We start from the raw sequence: 22,948 nt of genomic DNA on the forward strand, positions 1-22,948 counted from the left end.
CACCAATTCCACACTATCTTAAAGATTATACCCTTATAATGAGCTCTGAAAACTGACAGTGTAAGACCTCTGGTTATCCTGCATCTTTTGATTTCATGTAGGATCAATGTGTTAATCTCCACATACCAACACAAAACAAAAACCTGATAGGTTTTTGCATGGGAGTGCATTGGATCTATTGGTCAATTTTTGGATAATTGTTATCATAATAATATTGACTCTTCCAAACCATGGACATGGAATATCTCCCCATTTATTTAGTTCTTTATTTCAGCGAATTTTTTTTGTTTCAATGTAGAGGTTGCGCACATCTTTTGTTAAATTTCTTCCTAGGAATTTGTCATTTTTAATGTTATTACAAATTTAATTTTCCAGTTCTTGTTGTCTGTATGTAGAAATATAATTGTTTTGTGTGTGTTGCCTTTGTAGTTGACAATCTTAAGTTTGCTATGAATTCTTATAGTGTATTTGTAGACTTCTTTGGATTTTCTGATTTACAATCATGTCATCTACAAATAAATACAGTTTTATTTCCACCATTTACACTTGTACATATTTTATTCTTGTCTTATTGCACTTTCTATAGTGGTGAATAGAAGTGGTGATAGCCAACATATTTGTTTTCTTTCCAATCTTAAGAAGTGCTCAGTATTTCACCCTTGAGCATGCTGTTAGCTGAAGGTTTTTTGTATATGTCCTTTATCTAGTTGAGGAAGTTCTCCTTTATTCCTAGTCTACTGAAAGTTGTTATCATCAGTAGGAGTTAACTTTTGTCAAGTTTTTTCCATCTGTTGAGATAATATGTGGTTTTCTTCTTTATTCTATCAGTGTGCTAAATTATGTTGATTGGTTTTCAAATGTTGCAGTTCTGCAATAAATTCTACTTGATCTTTTATTTTTTCCACTTGCTGTAGATAAATTATTCTTTTTAATGCAATGCTGAATCCTACTGACTAATATTTTGTTCAGGATTTTTGTGTCTGTGTTCACAAAATATATTGATCTATAACTTTTCTTTCTTGTCGGTCTTTGTCAAGTTTTGGTGTCACGTTATGCTGGCTCGTAAAATGGTCCAGAAGGTTATATGGTGATGTTGTGAACATCACTCTTCTCAGTGGTGATTTCTGCAAATCAGCAGGTCATTATGAAAATAACCAAATAGAGTACTCAATTGGATAAAGTTTAGGACCCTGTGGTCTTCCATTCTATTCCAGACTGAAAAAGTTTTATTTGTGTTTTGTTATTCTACTAGCCATAAAACCACTCAACAGAATTATTTACCATCTCTTTATTCCTCATCCTTTCTCATAAGAATGTCTTTAGAAATCACAAAATGTTTTGTTAGGGTCAAATTATGATATATCTAAAATATTTCCCTCATCCATCGCTCAGTCTCTTTATGAAAACAATGGGGCTACTTTGCCATTGCTTATAGCAAGCAAACTTGCACTGACTCCTCATGATCCACCTCCTCTTTTTTTTTCTTTTAACCTTTAAAAATGTAAGACATTATTTGCATGACGGTAGTAAGTGAGGTCCAGTCACCAGGGATATCAGGGAAGGTGATGCACCAACCTTGGGTTGGTGATGCATGAGCTGCGTTCTACAAAGTGAATAAGAGCCAGCAGACAAAGGAGAAAAGGGGCCAACATAGGGCTAAGAGTTCCAGGCAAAGAGAACAGCTCATGAGATAGTCCAGACACTAGAGAGAAGATGACGTTTTAAAGGTACTAACAGATAATATCCTGTAATAGCAAAGGTTATATGCCAGAGACTTTTCTAAGTGCTTTAAAGGTATTAACCCAATTAATCATTTCAATTGCCCAGCCCAAAACAGAGTCATCTTTGACTCTTGTCTTTCTCTCTCTACCCCCAATATCCACTCAGTCAGGAAATTCTTTTGACTCTACCTTCAGAAGCTTCTCAAATCTGACTACTTCTCTCTGTAGCTTATGGCTACCACCCTATCCTGAGCTACCATCACTCTCTCTGTCCTGACTATTGTGCTCCCCTCCCAACTGTTCTCCCCACTTCAACCCTGGATTCCCACAGTCTAGTCTCACCACCAAAACAAGTTGAGTCTTTAAAGCAGAAGTCAGCTCAAGACATGCCTCAGTGCAAAATTCAACTTGGGTTTTCCATTTCATTCAGAGTAAAATCTTAACAAAGTCATAGGAGGTTCTTCATAGACTAGCCCCCTGTGACCTTTCCGACCTCCTCAATCACTCAGCCATACCAGCCTTCTTCACACATGCTTTAGAATCTTTGCTGTAGTGGTTCCCCTGTCTGACATAACTCCCTCCCCCAGCTCCTTCAAGTCTTTGCTCAAATCTCATCTATTCAAAGAGGCCAATGTTGACAGCAACTTGTCTCAACCCTCTTACCTTACCTTACACTAAGGTATATTATTTACTTATATTTATTGTCTGTCTTCTCCAAGTAAAATGTGAGCTCCATGAGGACAGGAGATCTTTGTTTTTGTTTGCTAATAGATCCCAAGTGCCTAGATGAGGTCCTAGCACATACTATGCACTCACTAAATATTTGTTCAATGAGTGAATCCTCACAACCACCTCAAGAGATAGTAGCATTATTATTCCTATTTTATAGATTGGGAGATCAAGGTACCAAGGTCACACACAGACAAGATTTGAACTGAGGGGGACTGGCTTCAGAGGCAGTGCTCTTACCACTTCCCTGAGTTTGAGAGTATAAAAATACAACCTAAACTGCCAGAAGGCCCCTGCCTTGGCATTTTTAGGCTACTATGGCAAGGGATTGGGGAATTAAAGAGCTCCTCCAGACTATGTAATATTTGGAAAGAAGTAAGGAATGAGCTAGATTATGTTGAGCCTTATATACCAAGTGAGGGAGTTTATACTAGAAGCTATTGGACAGAGCCACATTTGTGCTTTAGAAAGATTGTTCTGAGTACCGTGCAGAGAATGGATGAGTAGGAGATAAGACCTGTGGCAGGGAATCCACTAGCACTGTGAAGTAATTGTGACCTCAGCCAGAGTGATAGCTGTAAAGGGGGGAGGATTTAAGATTTGTGATTGATAGGATTTTAGTTCAGAGAGAGGTTTGGGGTATGGGTTAAAACAGGTTTTACAAATTTTTTTGACTATGACCTACAGCAAGAAACAAATTTCACATCTTGACACAGAATACACTCATACACACACGCACATACCACACACACACACACACACTATCTTAAACAAAAGTGTAGCAAAATAACAAAAAATACCCTTACTTTGTAAAATGCTGCTCTGTATATTCTACTTGGTTTTATTTCTCATTTCCATTTCTTTTCTTCTCTTTTTAAAATGCTGGTTGCCACTCACTACACTGATTTCATAACTAGTTATGACCAGAAGTCTGGAAACCCCTGACCTGAGAATGACTGGAAGTGCCATTTGCTGAGACATGGAATACCCAGCTGGGCTGACAGCAGGCAGTCTGGAAACCCCTGCTTCCCCGGACCTCCTTCTTGAGATCAGTGTCCCCTTCCTACCTCAACACTCACAGTGCTGCCCTCACCAAATTTACCAGCCCTTTGCCTTATTCCTGTAAGGGAGAACTCTCTGTTGCTTTCAAGATAATCCCCAAGTCATTTTAATCAATTAGATGTAGATGAGCTAATAAAAAGTGCCCAGATCTCCAGTGTCTTGGAGCAGCTAGAAGCAAAAATGAAAAATCATGAAACTGTAACCTATACCAAACTTTACAATCTGTTCTGTAACTACTTGTAAAAATGTACTTAGAAATTTATTGCTTTTTTCGTATGTATGTTATATTTCACAATTTTAAAGAAAGTGCCCAAAGTGGTCTGGAGAAAATCTCAGGATTGGGAGAGTTCTCTTAAACGTCATTTAGACCAAATACCTACAGGATGCTTGAACCTCCTGAATAGATTTTCCAATAAGTGGTGTACAATCTCCAGTAATAGGGAGCTCATTACTCAAGGCAAGTTATTTATCTTTGAATAATTCTGCCTTTTTATTATCCTAAAGTTCCTTACGTGGGCTGGACTTTTTCCCTGTATCTTCCACTATTGAACACAAATTCTATCCCTCAGGGTCACAATAACAACCTAAGTTCCCTGTTTGTTATAATATCCATTCAATAAATATTTATTGAGCCTGTACTAGGTGCCACTAATTTTCAGAGCTTTCTGTTTTTGAGTGAAATGTCCCCAAATATGACAATTTTTTCATAAAAGGTAGTATTCAATGACCCTTCACTCTCCTGACTGCTCTCAGAAAGATCAGTTGGTGGTTTTCTCTCACGTTAAGAATGGCATCTAGAGATGACTAACCAATGTCCTACATATTCCCATCAGAATATGGACGGTTCTAATGGAACTTTGAGGCCGAGGGGAGACCAATGTCAGTAGGTTGGTGAGCAGTTGTTAGAGGGCTGTCCTGACATATGGAACAAAAGGCTAGATTGTCCTTCAGGTTTAAGATAAAAATAACATGAATCCAATCCTTAGGTCTTCAAGGATAAATCAGTCAATCTTGATTCTTATCTCTAATTTATTCTGTCTCATCAGAACCACATAAACCATCCAGCTATCTTTGAAATGAAATGTTTTCTTACATGTAGCATGCTACATGTAAGATAGGACTGGGTTTTTGCCAATATATAAATGTAAGATTTCCTCTGTTAACTCTGAAACATAAACAAATGGGTTGCATTCCCAAAATTCTATAAAACCACAATTCTATATAGTGACCATGGCGCTCTGAAGGAATTCATTCTAAATATGGAGAGGTATTCCTCTGCAGAAAAGTATCCCTGCAACTTGGTTCTAATATATAATTAAATCTCCCCCTACATGGATTGCAGTTATATTTTATGGCTTTTATGAGTGTTCATATTTTATTTAAAAAATTCTAATTTTCCCTTAAATAGTAGTCTTTATAAGACTTTTGAATTATGATGACTGGCTTCATGTTTTAACTATAATTTTAAAACAATGAAAAGAAATAGCTTAACTGAACATCACACATGGAAATGAATACGTGGTCCTTCAAATTCCCTGTTTCCCCATATCTGGCAGCCCTGGAGCTCAGGGTACTTTTGCAGGCTGTGGGATCACCATTTTAGACCATTTTGTGGGAGTAGCGGGTTTTAGAAAGGAACAGAATGGCCTGGCAGAAGGGATGTAGAGTCTGATAACTCCTTTGCATGCTTCCAGACTCAGTTTAAATGTCTCCTCCTCTGAGAAGCCATCCTGCCTACTTAATCCGAAGAGGGCCTCCTGCTGTTTTCTCATCTTGACCTACCTTTTCCCTTCATAACATTCACTTTCTCATAAACTCTATTTATATCTACTTTTTAGTTAATGAGCCCACTGTCTACTTACCCACTAGACTATCACCTCCATGAAGACCAAAGCAAAGTCCTTTTTATTCAATACTATATACATATTAGACTTTCAACAAGGCTTATTAATTGAGAAAAATGAACGAATAAGTGAAAGAATACAGAGACATCTTGACAGAGGTTCTCTTGGAAGAAACTTCTGCATGGACACTCATTTACCCCCTTCTCAGCCCTCCCCACCTCACTCCCAAGCCCTACATTCACTCTCCACCCTACTCCCCACCCATATACTAAGGAACCAGATACATGAGTCTATCAATTCCCAACCCAACCTACAAATCCAGCTGCAGAAAACTACTTACCATGAAGTTCAGGCAAATCAATCCATGGAAAGACTAGCCCATCTCAAAAAAGATTGTTTTGTTTAGAGCTCAAAGGATCCCCCCCTCCCCGCCCCCGTAGGGTGGCTGCAGAAGCCAGCTGAGTTATTTACATTTTGATGACCAAATGGCAACAGGAGAGAATTGGGTCAGCAGTGTTTTCTCCATCCCTGCTGTCCTTGGCCTTCAGCCATGTATCTTTAACTCATTGACCATAAGCTTTTATGTTTTTCTTCTGCATCCTCGAGGAGAAAGCTCTGAATTTGTTGATCATCGGCGGACTTTAACCATAGCATTTATAATGAGCCTATGTTGCCACCAATACAGCATTCCTTGTGTCCTAACCCTCTGCTTGCTTCTTTCCTTCAGGCAACAGGTTTGGAGCCCAAGCCGGTAGCCAAGAGCATTCTGTTTTTACGTGACAGAAGATGGGAAGAGGTCAGAAGCCTCCTGACTTCTGCTTTCAGTCCTGAAAAGCTGAATGAGGTAAGAAATGCAGACTCTCTTCCCTTAAATAGCACATTTCTTCTCTGCAGACAGTGATGGATGGCTGCATCACTTGCCCAGGTAGCACATTAGCATGCCCTGACTGCTGGGGCTTTCAAGTTTGCCTATTATGCAAAATGCAAAGGATGCTGTATTGGAATATCTTCCATTTCTCCAGCCCTTTCCTGTCCCCAGTTGCCATAAATCAATTTTGAATCAACAAGTACTTATGACACTCCTGCTATGTCCAAGACACTGTCTTTGGCACTTTAGAGACATACAGGAGAAAACTGGAGCAGCCCTTCTCATACTTTAATGTATAATGGATCTCCTGGAGCTCACAAAAATGTGGATTCTGACTCAAGTAGGTCTGGGGTGGGGACTGAGATGCTGCAGTCCCAACAAACTCCCAAGTGATATCAATATTGCTGCACAGCCGACCACACTTTATATGGCAAGAATCTAGAGGGCATCTTCAAACAAAAGTGCTCTTGAAGTCTTAGATAGGGATGTGATCACTAGAGATTATTGGGGAAGAGTAAGGAGATGTGGCATGGCAGAACTCTAGGTGGGCAGGCATACCCAGGTCAACTTTTAAGGTCAAGCCAAAAGGAGGAGCTGGTTCCACATAGTGCTGTCAGCTTGTTAAGGTCCCAGGCTCTCTCCTTTTCTTATCCAGTGGCTTGCCTCTCCCTGTCAGCTGTGTGTATATAACCTGGAATTTGTGCTACCTTCCTGCCAGTTTCTTTCACATGGGATCTTGACTGCTGAGTTTTGTATCCGAGTCTGGTGTCTCCCTCAATTACTGGTCTGACTTTGGTGTCACGTCCTATGTAGGGGGAGGGTAATGATTTTACTTGCCATGTTGAGCTTAGAGAGAGAGAACATATCTGAGCAACAAAAGAGATTTTCTGGAGGAAACTCTTAGGCATAACTATAGTAGGCTTTAGCGCCTCTGTTACAGAAATAAGCTTCACAAGAGTAAGCCTCAAGATCAAGGGCTTGGCCTATTGACTTAGGAGTCCCTAGTGTTAAAGATAATATCAGTGGTTTCCCCAGTGGTAAAGCTTAATAGTTCCATGTTTTTTCTCCTTAAGGGACTTTGCCAATACTTTTAAATTATCTGCCCAACATACTCTGGGGTGTATCTGGGTATTACCTTAAGCTATACAGAATCACAAGCCCTCATTTCCATTCTGGCCTCCATGTGTTTGGGTTGTTTAAATGAGCTATCCAGACAGCTTGAGTTAGCTTATGTGCTACAGAAAATTTAGGCTCAGGACAAAATAAACTTCTTTTCCTTTTGTCTAATATAGTTGGTGAAGTTCTAAAATGTAGACAATGTCATCCTTTCCCCTGTATCCTTATTTACCTTAGTCCCAACAGCCTTGGGGAGTTTTAAAAGCTCACTAGGTGATTCTAATGGAAAGCCAAAGTTGTGAACTGCTGCTAGTAGAATTTCACCACAAAGAAACATGAGGAGGGGAATATCCTGCTTTAGCCGAAGCAATAAACTCTGCTCCACATTTATCTGTGTTATGTATTGAGGTTTTATGTAACAATTTGCTTAAAGGAAGGGACTGCGTCTTTCCAAACTCGTCAACCACTCTTCTAGACCACCTTGACAAACTGGATGCAGCAATCACCTTTATTACATCCTAGCCACTAATATGTTGGTTAACCAAGAGAATGGAGGGGGAGGGGAAGTAGATAACCTTGGGCTGACATTACTAGATCAAACACGCAGTATCCTATTTCTTTATTCATGAGTAAACAATGACTTGATGGCACCCAAGATGCAAAAAGAATTGAAATTGATGAAGGCTATCTGCTTGAAAAAGAAAAGCTAAGACAGAAAGAAAAAACAGTTTTAACAGTCTTGAGTCATGGTTCTTTGCAAAATGAAATCTTATCAGGGTCTGGATTTCTTTAGCACCTACAAGATATTCTGTTACAATGTTGTTTCCCAAACAAATCCAGTACTCCTGGGATCCAGGCATTTTCTCCTTCTGGCTCAGAAATAAAATCCCTGGTGCCTGAATCAGTCATAGAAAATAGAGTGTCTCTAAGCTGTTCACAGCACCAAGTAGCCTAGGGGAAAAGAGGTAGTATTAAGTGGGGGTGGGCGTGGGGAAATGGGGAAAGGGGCTGAAAAGAAATTTCACAGGTATAAATTCCTTCGCTTTTTTGCCTCAGTTCTAACCCATATTCAACATACACTACCAATAAACTTAAAACATCATTGAAAGTCATTCTTTTACTCACTATAGTTCAATTTAGGTTCGTGGGTTTCCATTTGAAAGGACCCCATTCCAAGAGCAGGGATAGTGGCCCTGCTCTCACCTCTGGAGAGTTCAGACCTTATGAGTTTAAAAATCCTGGGGCGGGGGCAGTGAGGGACATCTAAATAGAGACATCCTGGAAGAGGTTGACTGTGCACATCAGGTGCTCAGGAGACAACGACAAGAAAGATGGCAAGACGGTACTAAAAAGCAGACAGGGGTGAAATCACCCAAGGAGAGTTTAGAGCATAAGAAGAGAAGAGGGTACAGGAATGAACCCTGGGGAAAACAATATTTAAGCAAGTGGCAGATTAGAAACCTACAGAGAAGACTCAGGAAGAACAGACAGAAATGAAAATCCAAGAGACGTGCAAAGGCAAAAGTATTCCAAGGAGAAGGAGTAAAGTTGTTAAATTCCATTTAAACAGAAAGAAACATGAAGATTAAAAAGTACATGCCAAAGATAATATTCTCTAAAAAATGTTAAAACAATGTATGTATGTTTTGTGCTCCATAAATCACGTTCCCTGTTGTTTTCTCTCACCCCCTCAATCAATGGTGTTCACTGCTTCAGAAGGAGACAGTGGGTGCCACCAAGAATAAAAAAGTTGTTGTTCAACTTTGAACTGCACATTAGGTTTCTTGAGCCATAGTGAGAAAATGGTCTCGGTAGCTGTGTTTTGTTTTGTTTGTTTGTTTTGATATTTTTATTGAGAAATCTTCACACACCTACAGTCCATGCACAGTATACAATCAAGTCTCACAATGTCATCACAAAGTTGTGTATTCATTGCCGTGATCATTTTTAGAACATTTGCAACACTCCAGAAAAAGAGATAAAAAGAAAAAAGAAAAAACTCATATATCCCATACCTGCCCTCTCACTGACAAGTAGTATTTCACTCTAATCCATTTTTTTCATCTCTTATCCCCAACTATTATTTATCTATTTGTTTTTCTTAAAAGGAATACCAGACACAAAGTTTTCACAATCATATGATCACATTTTTTTTACATGAGCACATTTTAAAAGCTATATAATTATACAATTGCCTTCAAGAATCAAAGCTCCTGGAACACAAGTTTCAGGTACTTCCCTCTAGCCACTCCAGTGCACCATAAACAAAAAAGAGATATCTATATAATGCATCAGAATAACCTCTTGACTCTGAAATCTCAGCCACTGAAACTTTATTTTGTCTCATTTATCTCTTCCCCTTTTTGGTCAAGAAGGTTTTCTTAATACCATGATGCCGGGTACCAGCTCATCCCCAAGAGTTATGTCCCACATTGCCAGGGAGATTTACACCCCTGGGAGTCACGTCCCATGCAAGGGGGGAGGGCAATGAGTTCATCTGCTGAGTTGACTTAGAGAGAGAGGCCACATCTGAGCAACAAAAGAGGTTCTCTGGGGGTGACTTTTAGGACTAATTATAATTAGGCTTAGCTTCTCCTTTGCAAAAATAAGTTTCATAAGGGTGAGCCTCAAGATTGAGGGCTCAGCTTATTGAATTGGTTGTCCTTACTGGGTAGCCAAGTTTTGTAAGAAAGGAAAGAATTTTCCAAATTCCAAAAGCAGCTTCCCTTTGCATATGAAGAACAAGGTTTGGGACTTTGAGCATGGAGCATTACTCTAAGCCATGGTATAGACAGGATGGATAGTATGACACGGGAGTGGTTTCTTCCCTAAGGGAGATAGATAGATGGAGAGGAGACAGAGGACTACCATCCTGAGTGCCCTACCTCCCATCTTCCCTAACATATGTGGGGCCCTTGGTTTCTGGACTTTAACTTCTCAACTGCCTTTGTTCTCTAGGTCACTGGGTCTAAAACTGTGAGTGACAAAAAGCAACATCAGAAATGCCTAGAACCCTTATTAAAAACACATAATTCCAGTCACCCCATAATGCACAAAATCAGAATTTCTAAGGGTGGACTGAGAATCTGTTTTCAAAGTTCCCTGGAATGAACAGAAATCACTGGTGTTCTAATTATTTTTCTTTGTCCCGCATGTAACCATCTCAGACCAGCCACTTCCCAAGTCTCAGGACCTGGGCCCCAGGACTTCCTGACTCCTTCCCTACTTCATTATTATTTTTTTTCTGTAGCACTATCACCATGTAAAATTCCACTTATTTTACCTATTTACTGGACAGCACATCCTGATAGATATATGCTTTATGAAGATAGGGTTTTTTCTTTTCAGTTTTGTCTGTTGTTAACTCCAAAGTACTTGGCACCCAATAGGCTCTCAATAAAGAAAGAATGAATGAATCAAAGCACCAGGTAGCTTTTTACCTACGATTATATGTTAAGACTAAGATAGAAGAAACATAAAAAGGAAATATTTTATCAAGGAAAAATTAAATTAAAGGTTTTAATTTTAAAACAACCTTTAAAAAAAAAGCCAAAGTTGTTGGCTTTTATTCAGAGAGTCTCAAGTACATACATATGAAAGAGTGGGGCGAAGGATTCAGAGATGAGAAGCAGCCTTGGAAACTCTGAGATGAGCATCCAGTGAAAGTCTGCAGTTCACTTGGTTTTGGGTACCTGAGCCAGTTTTCCTTGAAATAGTTCTGAAATATCAGTATCTTTATCCTTTCTGAATTTGTAAATAGCTTTTCAAATCTCTTTCTAAACTTCAGCGTTTACTCTTGAAATAGAAGTTTGTTTTCACTTTGACTGCCAAAGCTTTTTTCCTTTAGAATGTTGGCTAAGTCCTTTACTACCCATGTCTTTAAATGTTATGAATACTCAAAAGCTTTGAATGGTATCATCCTTATTTATGCGGCTGGTGGGCTGCCTCAGTCCATAGTGCTTGAAGGTTGTTTTAAAATCAGCATTATATCATGAATATATTTTCATTTAAAATAAAACAGATTTTTGGCATAAGTTTCACCAGGCATAATATATAGAGATAGGGAATAGTGAAAATCTGATTCATACATTCCCAACTCAGAAAGAGGAAACCATCAGAAACCTAGTCTGTTGACAGTTATTGGGATTTATATTAAAGGATTTCTGAGGAAAAACACCTTCTTTTTATTAGGGAAAATTTTGCATGATTAACCTGTCAGAGTTTCCCACCCCATTCCCTAAAGGATTCATTAAATCCAGGAGAAAGGGGCCACCAGTAAATTTATTTAGATTTTTTTACAGAAGGCTATTAGTGAGCAACCCTGGAATTGTTTGAAACTTTATTACTGGTTGGGGAGTAAACAGATTTAAATTCAGGAAACAAAATTGGGGCCAAATTAGTACTTCTCTGAGAGAAAACTATAAATAATGGGGTCCCCCAGGGGCCCAGGTTAGCGGTTTGTTTTAAATTTTTACAGTTCATCTGATAGAGGGAGAACCCTGTGAAATTTATATCCTATGGATTCATCTAATCTCTTCTGGTTTCAGAAGTATTAAATTAATAGGAAAAAGTTTCTGGAACTCTTTTAAGATTGTATAACAAAGCACAAAACTGGCAAGTCACCTTCAGTGTATGCAAGAATAAAATATTACATTTGGAGAAAATCATCTCAGCTGTACTTATACATTAATGAATTTAAAGCTATAGATTCCTACCACAGAACAAGCTGTGAAATTATTGAGGCTCAAAAAGGCACCATGGTCAAATAATTTGGTGATCTGTTGCGAACTATCTTCTTAGAGATCCCCCATGTACTTAGCATATTAGAGGATTGGAAAAGAACTGCAGTGAAGAAATCTGTTTCACTTTGTGTATCCTGGGCTCAAACGAGTTTTCAGTAGACAAAGACATGGCTAGTTAACTCCATAGTGAGTCACTGAGCGAAATGAGGCAGCTGGGTACTGTGCCTTAGGGGGCAGCTTTCATGGGAACCCCATTCATAAGCACTTCAGCAGAGATCAAGCACCAGATTGGTGGATATGGATTCAACCCGGTAGGGTAGTTCATGTGTTCTTCATCCTCAGAGCCTTGTATAAATGATCTGGGCACTTCCTGCATTCACCCAGATAGCTACGAGTTGATTGTGACTGACTGAGCAGATAGGAGACCAGACAGCTTCAGAGAGGAGTGCCTGAGGCTGTGACGTGTGTCACTCAAGAGAAAATGGGCCAATCATATCTCTATGCATGGGGACTCAGGGAGAGAAAAGTCAGACAAATAGTGAAGGCTGGTATCGCTCACAGTCACTGACAATTGGAACTCGGCCTAATTTTTCACTTTTCGTCCAGATGTTTCCTGTCAGGAAGGCACAGTCAATAATGTATGAATCTTAAAGGCAGAGGCAGATGTGGTTATTATTCCCTCCCGGCCTTTCCCGCCTTGGAGAAGACATATTACTCAAGAATGACTACAATTTTAAAAAGAAAAAAAAAATGTAAGTTGCTGTAGGCAACTTATGAGTAAATGCATGGCTACAACCACTTCAGTGTCAGAGTCCTTGCAGGATTACAGTCATCAGGACAGTTAAGTTTGGCCTTTAAATTTTTCCTGTAAACTCTTCAGACAATCACATTCAGGGGCTTCTAAAAGCAGAATGTACTTTTCCAATAATGTCAGTGCAAGCAGCTTTCGTTAGGCTGCAGCAGCCTCCAGCAGCCTATTTTTAATATTTGCTTTTATTTCTTAATCCATCCAAACAATAAAAATGAAACTCATTATAACCGAATGTGGCTGTGGTAATAAATACTTCAGAGTCCAAAGAAACATTGTCCCTGACTGACCGGTTGCCCATTTTCCAGAATGTCTGGGTATTTATCTAGCAGCAAGAGACCATTATCTTGCATCACAGTTGTTTTCCACTGACACCTAATCTCCTAATTAAAATTGGTATAATGATGGACTGTTTAAACTCTGGTTAAAATGTTCCCTTTCCATTTGCATTGAAAGGAAAACACTCCTCATTGTGTGTACCCCATCCTGGGTTATAATTTGGCTTTCCTTTGCCAGAATCATAATGTCGATCTGACTTGCCGCTGGTTAAATCGAAAAGAGCATCTAAAAGTGCCGCACAGCTTGGCTGTCACGTGGCCACACTGGCAGGCGCCTCCCTTATTATGGTGAATTCTAATTGGTCACAAATTTGACAGGAGCCACTGAGTCATTAGAACGGACATTTGATTACTCACCTAGGTGGCTAGAGCTGGTACTTATCAGCAGGAAATTTTGCAAAACATGAGTCATATATGTTTTTAATATCTGTGTGGTTTCTCACAGTCCGTGGTGGAAGAAGAAGTCATAAGTTTGATTAGCTGGAAATAATTTTATATCTGTTAGTCACCAGTTTAGAGCAGTTTTAGGTATTATTTTTTTTCTATTCTTTTAACCAACAAGATATCTAAATTTCACCTCACCCCACCCCCTATTAGCTAGTCCTTATTTATTCAGAAAATCCCCCTCTATCATCCGTTCCAAAATGACATTGCCTGCAGGTCTACACAATGCCAAATGGGATGAAAAGTTAACTTCATGAAGTCTAAGCAATATTTATTAGTTCCTGTGTTTAAGGGGCTTGTAATATAAAAGGGCAACAGGGTACATAAATTACTACATTATTACCAATAGTGGAAGACTGTAGCAGAGAGAATAAAAGTTGAGTTCATGTCCTGTTTGGAGTATCAGAAATCACTTTGGGCTTGGGGTAGGGATAGCACTGGAACTGAGCCTTAAAGATTTTGCTGAGTTTTGACAGAGGGAGAAGGTGCGTTGCAGGTGGGATGAGCTGCAGGAACAAAGGCATCTGGACAGAAAAGTACGGGGTGTGTTCAGGGAATAGGGGAGTACAAATTGGCTGGAAAACATTACATGTGAGGGATTAGTGGGAGAAAAGACTGGAAAAGTATGTTGAGGCACGTAGAATTTGCCTTCCCATGCCAGGGGGAGGGTTTGGTATGTAATGCACTAGAGAGTGAGAAGCTGTTAAATATTTGCAAGTGGGGAAGTGACCTGCTCATAATTCTACTTTAGGAAAAGAGATTATATTTCAGCTGTTTAGCACTTCAAGATGCCAGACGTTTCCGCAGACCCAAGGGGCAAATACTTTTGGAGCAGCTGAGAGAAACTGCAAATAATACCTCTGGAGTTTCCATTTTGCAGCAGCCCCAAGGTGGATGGAGATTGACAGTGGCCACTATTTGATATTAGGTTAGCAGCCTCTACTCTGGCCCTTCTCTGAGTCCCTCTTAAGGTGTGACTAAATGGGTTACCCAGGCTACAATCAGTTGATGTGAGGAGTCCTCTCAGTTTAGGTAAAGTAACACAAAAGAGACCTTCTGGTTCCCTGTACAGGAAATATGTCTTCCCTAGCACTCCATTCTCTAAACTTCCAGAAGCTCCAAAGGCTTAATGGTTTTGCTTTGTTTCATTTTTTATTTTTATTTTTAAATGGCACCAGAGGCTGCATAGAGTGAGATTAGAACTAAAGAAGTTAATTAACTAGGAAGCAAAAGGAATAGGAACTCTGCTTAGGTGGAAAGCAACATGCTAGGAGTCAAGGGTTTCTGGGTTCTAATTCTCACTTTCACCAAGTTATTTGTGCACAAAATAATCAGATTCTGTCCTTTAGGTCTTCATGCAATTCTGAGGTCAGTGCTTCAAAAAAGATGCAGAAAAGGCTTTCTTAGGGGTGGAATGTGTTGGAGCAAGTAGATAGGCCTATGGATGCAATCCTTACTTCCCCAGATTAGAAAGTAGTCTGCCCTTTCTATGGTGCCCAAGGGCTAAAAATTTGAATTATATCCCACCGAAAGTTCAAACCCCACCCCACCCCCATCTCATGAATTGGCTTCTATTTGAAAGTAAGATCTTTGAAGATGTTGTTAGCTTAGATGAGGAAAAGTTGGATTAGGGTGGGTCTTAATCAAATGAAGCTGGTGTCCCTATAAAAAGAAGAAATTTGGACACAGACAGAGACAGAAGACAACATGACACTGGCTCAGATTGAGTTGTGCCACAAGCCAAAGAATGCCCTAGATTGCTGGTAGACCCCCACCAGAACTCTAGAGACTTTGGAGCAAGCATGGCCCTGCTGACACCTTGATTTGGACTTGTAGCCTCCAGAACTGTGAAAGGTAAATTTCTGTTGTTCTAGTCCACTCAGTTTGTGATAATTTGATGTGGTAGTACTAGGAAGCTAGGACACCAAGCCACTGTCTCAACCTGATCCTTAGTGACTTCCTTGGAATCCCAGATTGTCAGAGCGGAAAAGGACTTCACAGCTCATTGCCATTGACCCCTCATTTGAGACTGAGGACCCAAGTTCAAAGAGATTCAAATGACTTGCACAGAGTAAGAGGTAGAGCTAGCATGAGTCTCAAGTCTTTCATTGAGGGCCAGTTTTCAGCAAACTATACTTCATTCATGCTAAGATGTGAAGAACACATCATTCTTTTACTGTTTCTTGCCTACCATTGACAAGACCCTCAAGGAACATTCAGTCAGTTCACTTATCACATAGATATTTCTAGAAGATCAGCGGAATGCCAAGCAGTGTGGTCACTTCTGATATAACAAGTACCAAAAACTTTAGTAATACATGTTAACACAAAAGAGTTGTCACAAGAAAGTGACACAAATTATCCACTGCTGTGTAACAAATTAACCCAAAACTTTGTGGCTTAAAACAACAAACCTTTATTCCTGTAGGTCAGAATCTGGGCATGGCTTAGCTGTGTACCCCTGGTTCAGGGTCTTTCAGATGTAGTCATCAATTGGGCTGCCATTTCATCTGAAGTCTTGCTGGGGGAAGAGCTACTTCTAAGCTTATTCTCCTGGTTATTAGGAGGATTCCAGTCCTCAGTGCCTGTTGGACTCAATATTTCATTCAATTCCTCTGGCTGTTGGCCGGAGGCTCACACAGTTCCTTGCCATGTAGGCCTCTCTACAGCACAACTCACAACATGGCAGCTGGATTTCCTCAGAGAGAGCAAATGAGAGAGCAAGAGAGAGCACCCAAATGTTCTGCTGGGGAAGATGGCAGACTAGGGAGCTCCAGGAGTCAATCCTCCCACTAAAACAACTATTAAACAGGCAGGACCTGTCTGAAACAGCTATTTTGAAACCCCAGATGCCAAAAGAACACTATGTAACATCGAAAGAAAAGCAGAAGGAAAAGACTGATAAATTATGGTAAAGAACTGCAAATTACTCTCTCCCTGTTGTGGCTACCAGTGCTCATCCCTCACCCTTACAGCCAGGCCACTGCACGGTTCAGTCTCTGGCTAGGTCACTAGTGGCAGAAACGATGTAAAATTCTTCTTCCCCAAGAACAGGAGTGGGCATAGCCAGTCTTTGATCTCAGCCTTGATCAGTGAATTTGGATCATAGGGACCCAGCTCTGAGGGCAGCAATTGTTTCTACACACCCCACACAAAGGCAGCAGCAACCATTGTTTCAACTCCACCCCAAGGAAGGCAACTGCAGCTATTATTTAACCCTCCCCAAAGACAGGCCAGAATGGTGGAGATTTTAAAGATATAACGCTTCCTCAGGGATACAGGGGACAGCTAGCTGAAGTCCTCCATTTTCTGGGCAGGCCAGGAAAGCTCAGTTTTGGGGAGCTGTCAGAAAGCTCTAAGTACTCTTACTTACGCCCTCTCAATGGTATCTCAGACCAGTCTGCACCCCTTCATGGGTCCCTAACCCATGGGGAAAGACTCACTTGAAGTCCTATCTGAGGTGACCCTCTTCCCAAAATTTACCCTCTAGAAAAAAAGCAGTTTGAGAAAACAAAAAGGATGTAAAAAACCATGGAGAGAAATAGTGTGGGACAAAGGCCTGCCAGCTTCAAATATCTGGGAGAGGAAGGTCTGTCCCCTAGGCAGGAGGGACAACCTAACTCCTATAAACAGAGAAACTCCAAAACTACTAACATGCAAAAAGCCAAGGACAAGACAGAGGCCCAGATAGACAGTGAAAACCTTGCATACTGCATTCACTTTGGGTAGACCTTCTTTATAGGAGGGCTACAGCTCAAGAAAATCTCTGCCTTATCACCAGATAATTATAAAACCAAGAAAAAGACATCCTAGGCAGTAAATCCCAGAGTTGACATATTAAAATATTAAAATGTACAGTGTGCTACAAAAGAGTACAAAAAAAGCAAGGTAACAGGAAATGATGATCGATCCAAAGGAAGAACATAAGAATATGGAAAACACCAATGAAGAAGATAACATGGGCATACCAAACAAAGCCTGTGAAAAAAAATGATCTTAAAAATGCTCACAGTCAGTAGGCAGAGTTCTCGCTTGCCATGCCAGAGACCCCAGTTCAGTTCCTGGTTCCTGCCCATGCAAAACAAACAAACAAACAAACAAAAAACATGCCCAAAGAAATGAAGGAAAGTGCGAAGAAAGAACTAAAGGCCATCAGGAAAACAATGAATGAATAACACGAGAAACTTAGAAAAGAGAGAGATTTTCAAAAGGAACCAAACAGAACTACTGGAGTTGAAGACCACAATAACTGAAATGAAAAATGTCCAGGAGGATTTAAAGAGCAGATTAGAACTGGCAGAAGAAAGAATCAGTGAACTTGAAAACAAAACACTTGAAATGAGTCAGGCTAAGGAGTAGAAAGAAAAACCAATTATTAAGAGAGAAAATAGCTCAAGAGACCTCTGGAACACCATCAAACACACCAATATATACATTATGTGAGTCTGAGAAGGAGGAGGATGAGAGAAAGGGGCAGAAGGAATATTCAAAGAAATAATGACAGAGAACTTCCCAAACTTAGCAAAAGACACAAATATTCATGTCCAAGAAGCTCAGAGAAAAACCAATAGGATAAACATAAAGAAAAATACACTTTATCATATATTAATTACACTACTGAATGCAAAGGACAAGGAGAAAGTTTGAAAGTTGCATGAGAAAAGCAATATGTTATGTACAAGAGAGTCACAATTAGAATGAGTGCTGCTTTCTCATTAGAAACCATGGAGGCAAGATTAGGTATTGAGTTGAAAATACTTAAGGCGTTGAAAGAAAACAACTGTCAGCCAAGAATTTTATATTTGATAAGACTTTCTTTCAAAAACAAGGGAGAGATTAAGACATTCTCAGATAAACAAAAGCTGAGGTAGTTCATCACCACTAGATCTTTCCTACAAGCAATGTTAAAGGAGTTCTGTAGACTGAAAAGAAAGGACACTAGACAGTGATGCAAAATGGTATAAAGAAATAAAGACCTGCAGTAAAGGCAACGATATGGGTAATTATAAATGCCAGTATTATTGTGCTGCATTGTTTGGTATGTAATTCTACTTCTTACCTCCTACAGGTGCTAAAATGCAAGTACATAAAAACAAATGATAAATCTCTGCTTTTGGACATACAATGTACAAAGACACAAGTGACAACAAATACAAAAGAAATGATGGGAGGACAGAGGGTTATAGGAAAAGCATTTGTGTCTGCTATTAAACTTAAGTTGACTTCAAACCAGATATTATTTTTACATATTTAGATTGTAAATTTTTACCTCATGGTAACCACAAGGAAAACATGAAGAAACATATCCAGATAGAAATGAGAAGACACGTAATATAGTACAATATCAAAAAATTGAATACAAATCAATAAAAATACAAAAGTAGACTATAATGGAAGTGAGGGACAAAGAAGGTGTATGACTTACAAAGGCAAATAGCAAAATGGCAGAAGCAGTCCTGTAGTATCCAGTAGTAACTTTAAATGTAAATAGATTAAATTCTCCAATCAAAAGGCAGAGATAGGCAGAATGGATAAAAACAAAAAGCATGACCCAACTCTACACTGTCTGCAAGAGACTCACCTTAAAGTCAAAGATAAAAATAGGTTGAGGGTGAAAGGAAGGAAAAAAATATACCATGAAGCAGTAACCAAAAGAGAGCTGAGGTGACTATACTAATATCAGACAAAATAGACTTTAACTTATTAAAGGTTGTGAGGGACAAAGATAGTCATTATATACTGATAAAGGGGACAACTCAATAAGAAGATATAACAATTATAATATGTGTGCACTTAACAGCAGAGTCCCAAAATACATGAAGCAAACACTGACATATTTGAAGAAAGAAATTGATGGTTCTACATTAATGGCAGGAGACTTTAACATACCACTCTCAATAATAGATAGAACATCTAATCAGCATGTTAATAAGGTAATACAAGACTTGAGTAAGATACTAAACAAAATAGACCCAACAAACATATATAGAACACTGTGCCCAACAAAAACAGAATACACATTCTTTTTCAGTACACATGGATCATTCTCCAAGATAGACCGTATGTTGGGTCACAAAACAAGTCTCAATAAATTAAAAAATACTGAAATCATGCAATGAATATTTTCTGACCAGAGAATGAAACAGAATGAATGAAATGAATAACAGAGAGAGAAATGGAAAATTCACAAATATGTGGTAATTAAACAACATACCCTTAAACAACTAATGGGTTAAAGAGGAAATCAGAAGCAAAATTAGGAAATATCTTGAGGCAAATGAAAATAAAACATACCAAAATGTATGGAATGCAGTGAAGGCTGTGCTGAGGGGGAAATTTATAGTCTAAACATTTGAATTATAGATGAAGAAAGACGTCAAATTAGAGACTAATCTCAAAACTGAAGAACTAGGAAAAGAAGAGCAAATTAAATCCAAAGTGAGTAGAAGGAAGCAAATAACAACGGCTGTGCTGGTTTGAAAGGATGTATGTCCCTTAGAAAAGCCATGTTTTAATCTAAATCCCATTTCGTAAAGGCAGAATAATCCCTATTCAATACTGTATGTTTGAATCTGTAATTAGAACATCTCCCTGGAGATGTAACCCAATTAAGTGTGGTTGTTAAGCTGGATTGGGGGAAATGTATCTCCACCCATTTGGGTGGGTCTTGATTAGTTTCTGGAGTCCTATAAAAGAGGGAACACTCTGGAGAATGAGCAATTCTGAGAGAGCAGAACGACATAACCACAATAAGCAGAGAGCCCACCAGCCAGCAACCTTTGTAGATGAAGAAGGAAAACACCTCCCAGAGAGCTTCATGAAACAGGAAAGCAGGAGAGGAAGCTAGCAGATGACACCATGTTTGCCATGTGCCCTTCCAGATGAGAGAGAAATCCTGACTATGTTCGCCATGTGCCTTCTCACTTGAGAGAGAGACCCTGAACTTAATTGGCCTTCTTAAACCAAGGTATCCTTCCCTGGATGCCTTTGATTGGACATTTCTATATACTTATTGTATTAGTTAGGGTTCTCTAGAGAAACAGAATCAACAGGGAACACTTGCAAATATAAAATTTATGAAAGTGTCTCACGTGACCATAGGAACGCAGAGTCCAAAATCCACAGGGCAGGCTGTGAAGCCGATGACTCCAATGGATGGCCTAGATGAACTCCACAGGAGAAGCTCACCAGCCAAAGCAGGAATGCAACCTGTCTCCTCTGAGTCCTCCTTAAAAGGCTTCCCATGATTGCATTTAGCATCACTAATTGCAGAAGACACTCCCCTTTGGCTGATTACAAATGGAATCAGCTATGGATGTAGCTAACGTGATCATGACCTAATCCTATGAAATGTCCTCATTGCAACAGACAGGCCAGCGCTTGCCCAATCAGATGAACAAGTACCACAACTTGGCCAAGTTGACACCTGTCCCTAACCATGACACTTATTTTAATTGGGACATTTTCTTGGCCTTAGAATTGCAAACTAGCAACTCGTTAAATTACCCTTTTTGAAAGCCATTCCATTTCTGGTATATTGGTTCCAGCAGCTAGCAAAGTAGAACAATGGTCAAAGCAGACACAAGTGAAATAGAAAGCAAAAAAAAAAAAAAAAAAAAAAAACACAGAGAGAATCAGAGAATCAACAAAACTAAAGTTGGTTCTCTGAAAAGATCAATAAAATTGACTAACTTTATCTAGATTGACAAAGTTAAAAAGAGGAGACACAAATCATGAAAATAAGAAATGAAAAGGGGGACATTGCTACTGACTCCACTGAAATAAAAAGAACCATAAAAGGATACTAGGAACAACCGTATGACAATAAATTAGATAACCTAGATGAAATGGACAAATTCTCAGAAACACACAAACTACCTACATTTACTCAAGAAGATTAGAAGATCTGAACAAAAAGAAAAATCTCTTTAGTCACGAAGAGATTGACTCAGTAATCATAAACTTCCTGACAAAGAAAAGTCCAGGACCAGATAGATGGCGTTATATGGAATTCTACCAAACATTCCAAGAGAACTTCAAATCTGCTCAAACTCTTCAAAAAACTGAAGAGCAGGGAACACCCCTTAACTTCATTCTATCGGGCCAACATCACCCGCATACAAAAGCTGAATAAGATATCACAAGAAAAGGAAACCACAGACCAATATCTCTTATTAATATAGGTACAAAAATCCTCAACAAAATACTCTCAAATTGAATTCAATAGCATATTAAAAGAATTATACACCATGAGCAAGTGGGATTTATCCCTGGTATGCAAGGTAGATTCAACATAATAGAATCAATCAATGCACTACACCGCATTAACAGAATGAGGGGGAAAACCCACATAGTCATCTCAATTCATGCAGAAAATGTTTTTGACAAAATACAGCACCCTTTCTTGATAAGAAAACACTTAGAACACTAGGAATACAAGGAAATTTCCTTAACATGATAAAAGTAATATATGAAAAGCCCATACCTAACATCTTACTTAATTGTGAAAACTGAAAGCTTTCCAAGATCAGGAGCAAGACAAGGGTAAGACAAGGATACCCACTTAAGCCACTGCTATTCAACCTTGTACTGGAAGTTCTTACCACAGTAATTAGGCAAGAAAAAAGAAATAAAAGGCATTCTAATTGGAAAGGAAGAAGTAAAACTTTCCTTATTTGGAGATGATCTGATCCTACATACAGAAAATCCTGAAAAATCCACAGCAAAGCTCCTAGAGCTAATAAATGAGTTCAGCAAAGTGGCAGGATACAAGGTCAATACCCCCAAATTAGTAGTGTTTCTATACACAAGAAATGAACAATTGGAAGAAGAAATCAAGAAAAAATTCCTTTCACAAAAGCAACTAAAAGAATCAAATGTCCAGGAATAAATCTAGCAAGGATTTAAAGGATTTATACACTGAAAACTATAAAACATTGCTACAAGAAACAAAAGAAGACCAAAATAAATAGAAGGATATTCCATTTTCATGGATTGGAAGGCTAAATATTGTTAGATGTCAATACTACCCAGAGTAGTTTACAGATTCAATGTAATGCCAATCAAAATTCTTGCAACCTTCTTTGCAGAAATAGAGAAATAGAAAAGACAATCATAATGGGCAGTGCTACAATGGCTCAGTGGCAGAATTCTCGCCTGTCCTTCCCGGAGACCTGGTTTTGATTCCCAGTGCCTGACCATGCAAATAAAAGGAAAAAAAATTATATGGAAGGGCAATGGGTCCTAAATTGTTAAAGCCACCTTGAAAAAAAGAAT

The 22,948-nt window shown here is 39.1% G+C and overlaps 1 protein-coding gene across 2 annotated transcripts in view; it reads left to right on the top strand.

The window, feature by feature from the left end:
* TBXAS1 (thromboxane A synthase 1) overlaps window positions 1–22,948 on the top strand; it is a 189,946-nt gene that overhangs the window by 87,032 nt on the left and 79,966 nt on the right. For both annotated transcript variants that reach the window (XM_077147249.1, XM_077147279.1), the window contains exon 5: window positions 6,084–6,200. In XM_077147249.1, the coding sequence (XP_077003364.1) occupies window positions 6,084–6,200 (117 nt within the window). The remainder of the gene's footprint in view (window positions 1–6,083; window positions 6,201–22,948) is intronic.

Source organism: Tamandua tetradactyla, chromosome 1 (genome assembly GCF_023851605.1).
Source record: "Tamandua tetradactyla isolate mTamTet1 chromosome 1, mTamTet1.pri, whole genome shotgun sequence".
In the NCBI taxonomy this organism is placed as follows: domain Eukaryota; kingdom Metazoa; phylum Chordata; class Mammalia; order Pilosa; family Myrmecophagidae; genus Tamandua; species Tamandua tetradactyla.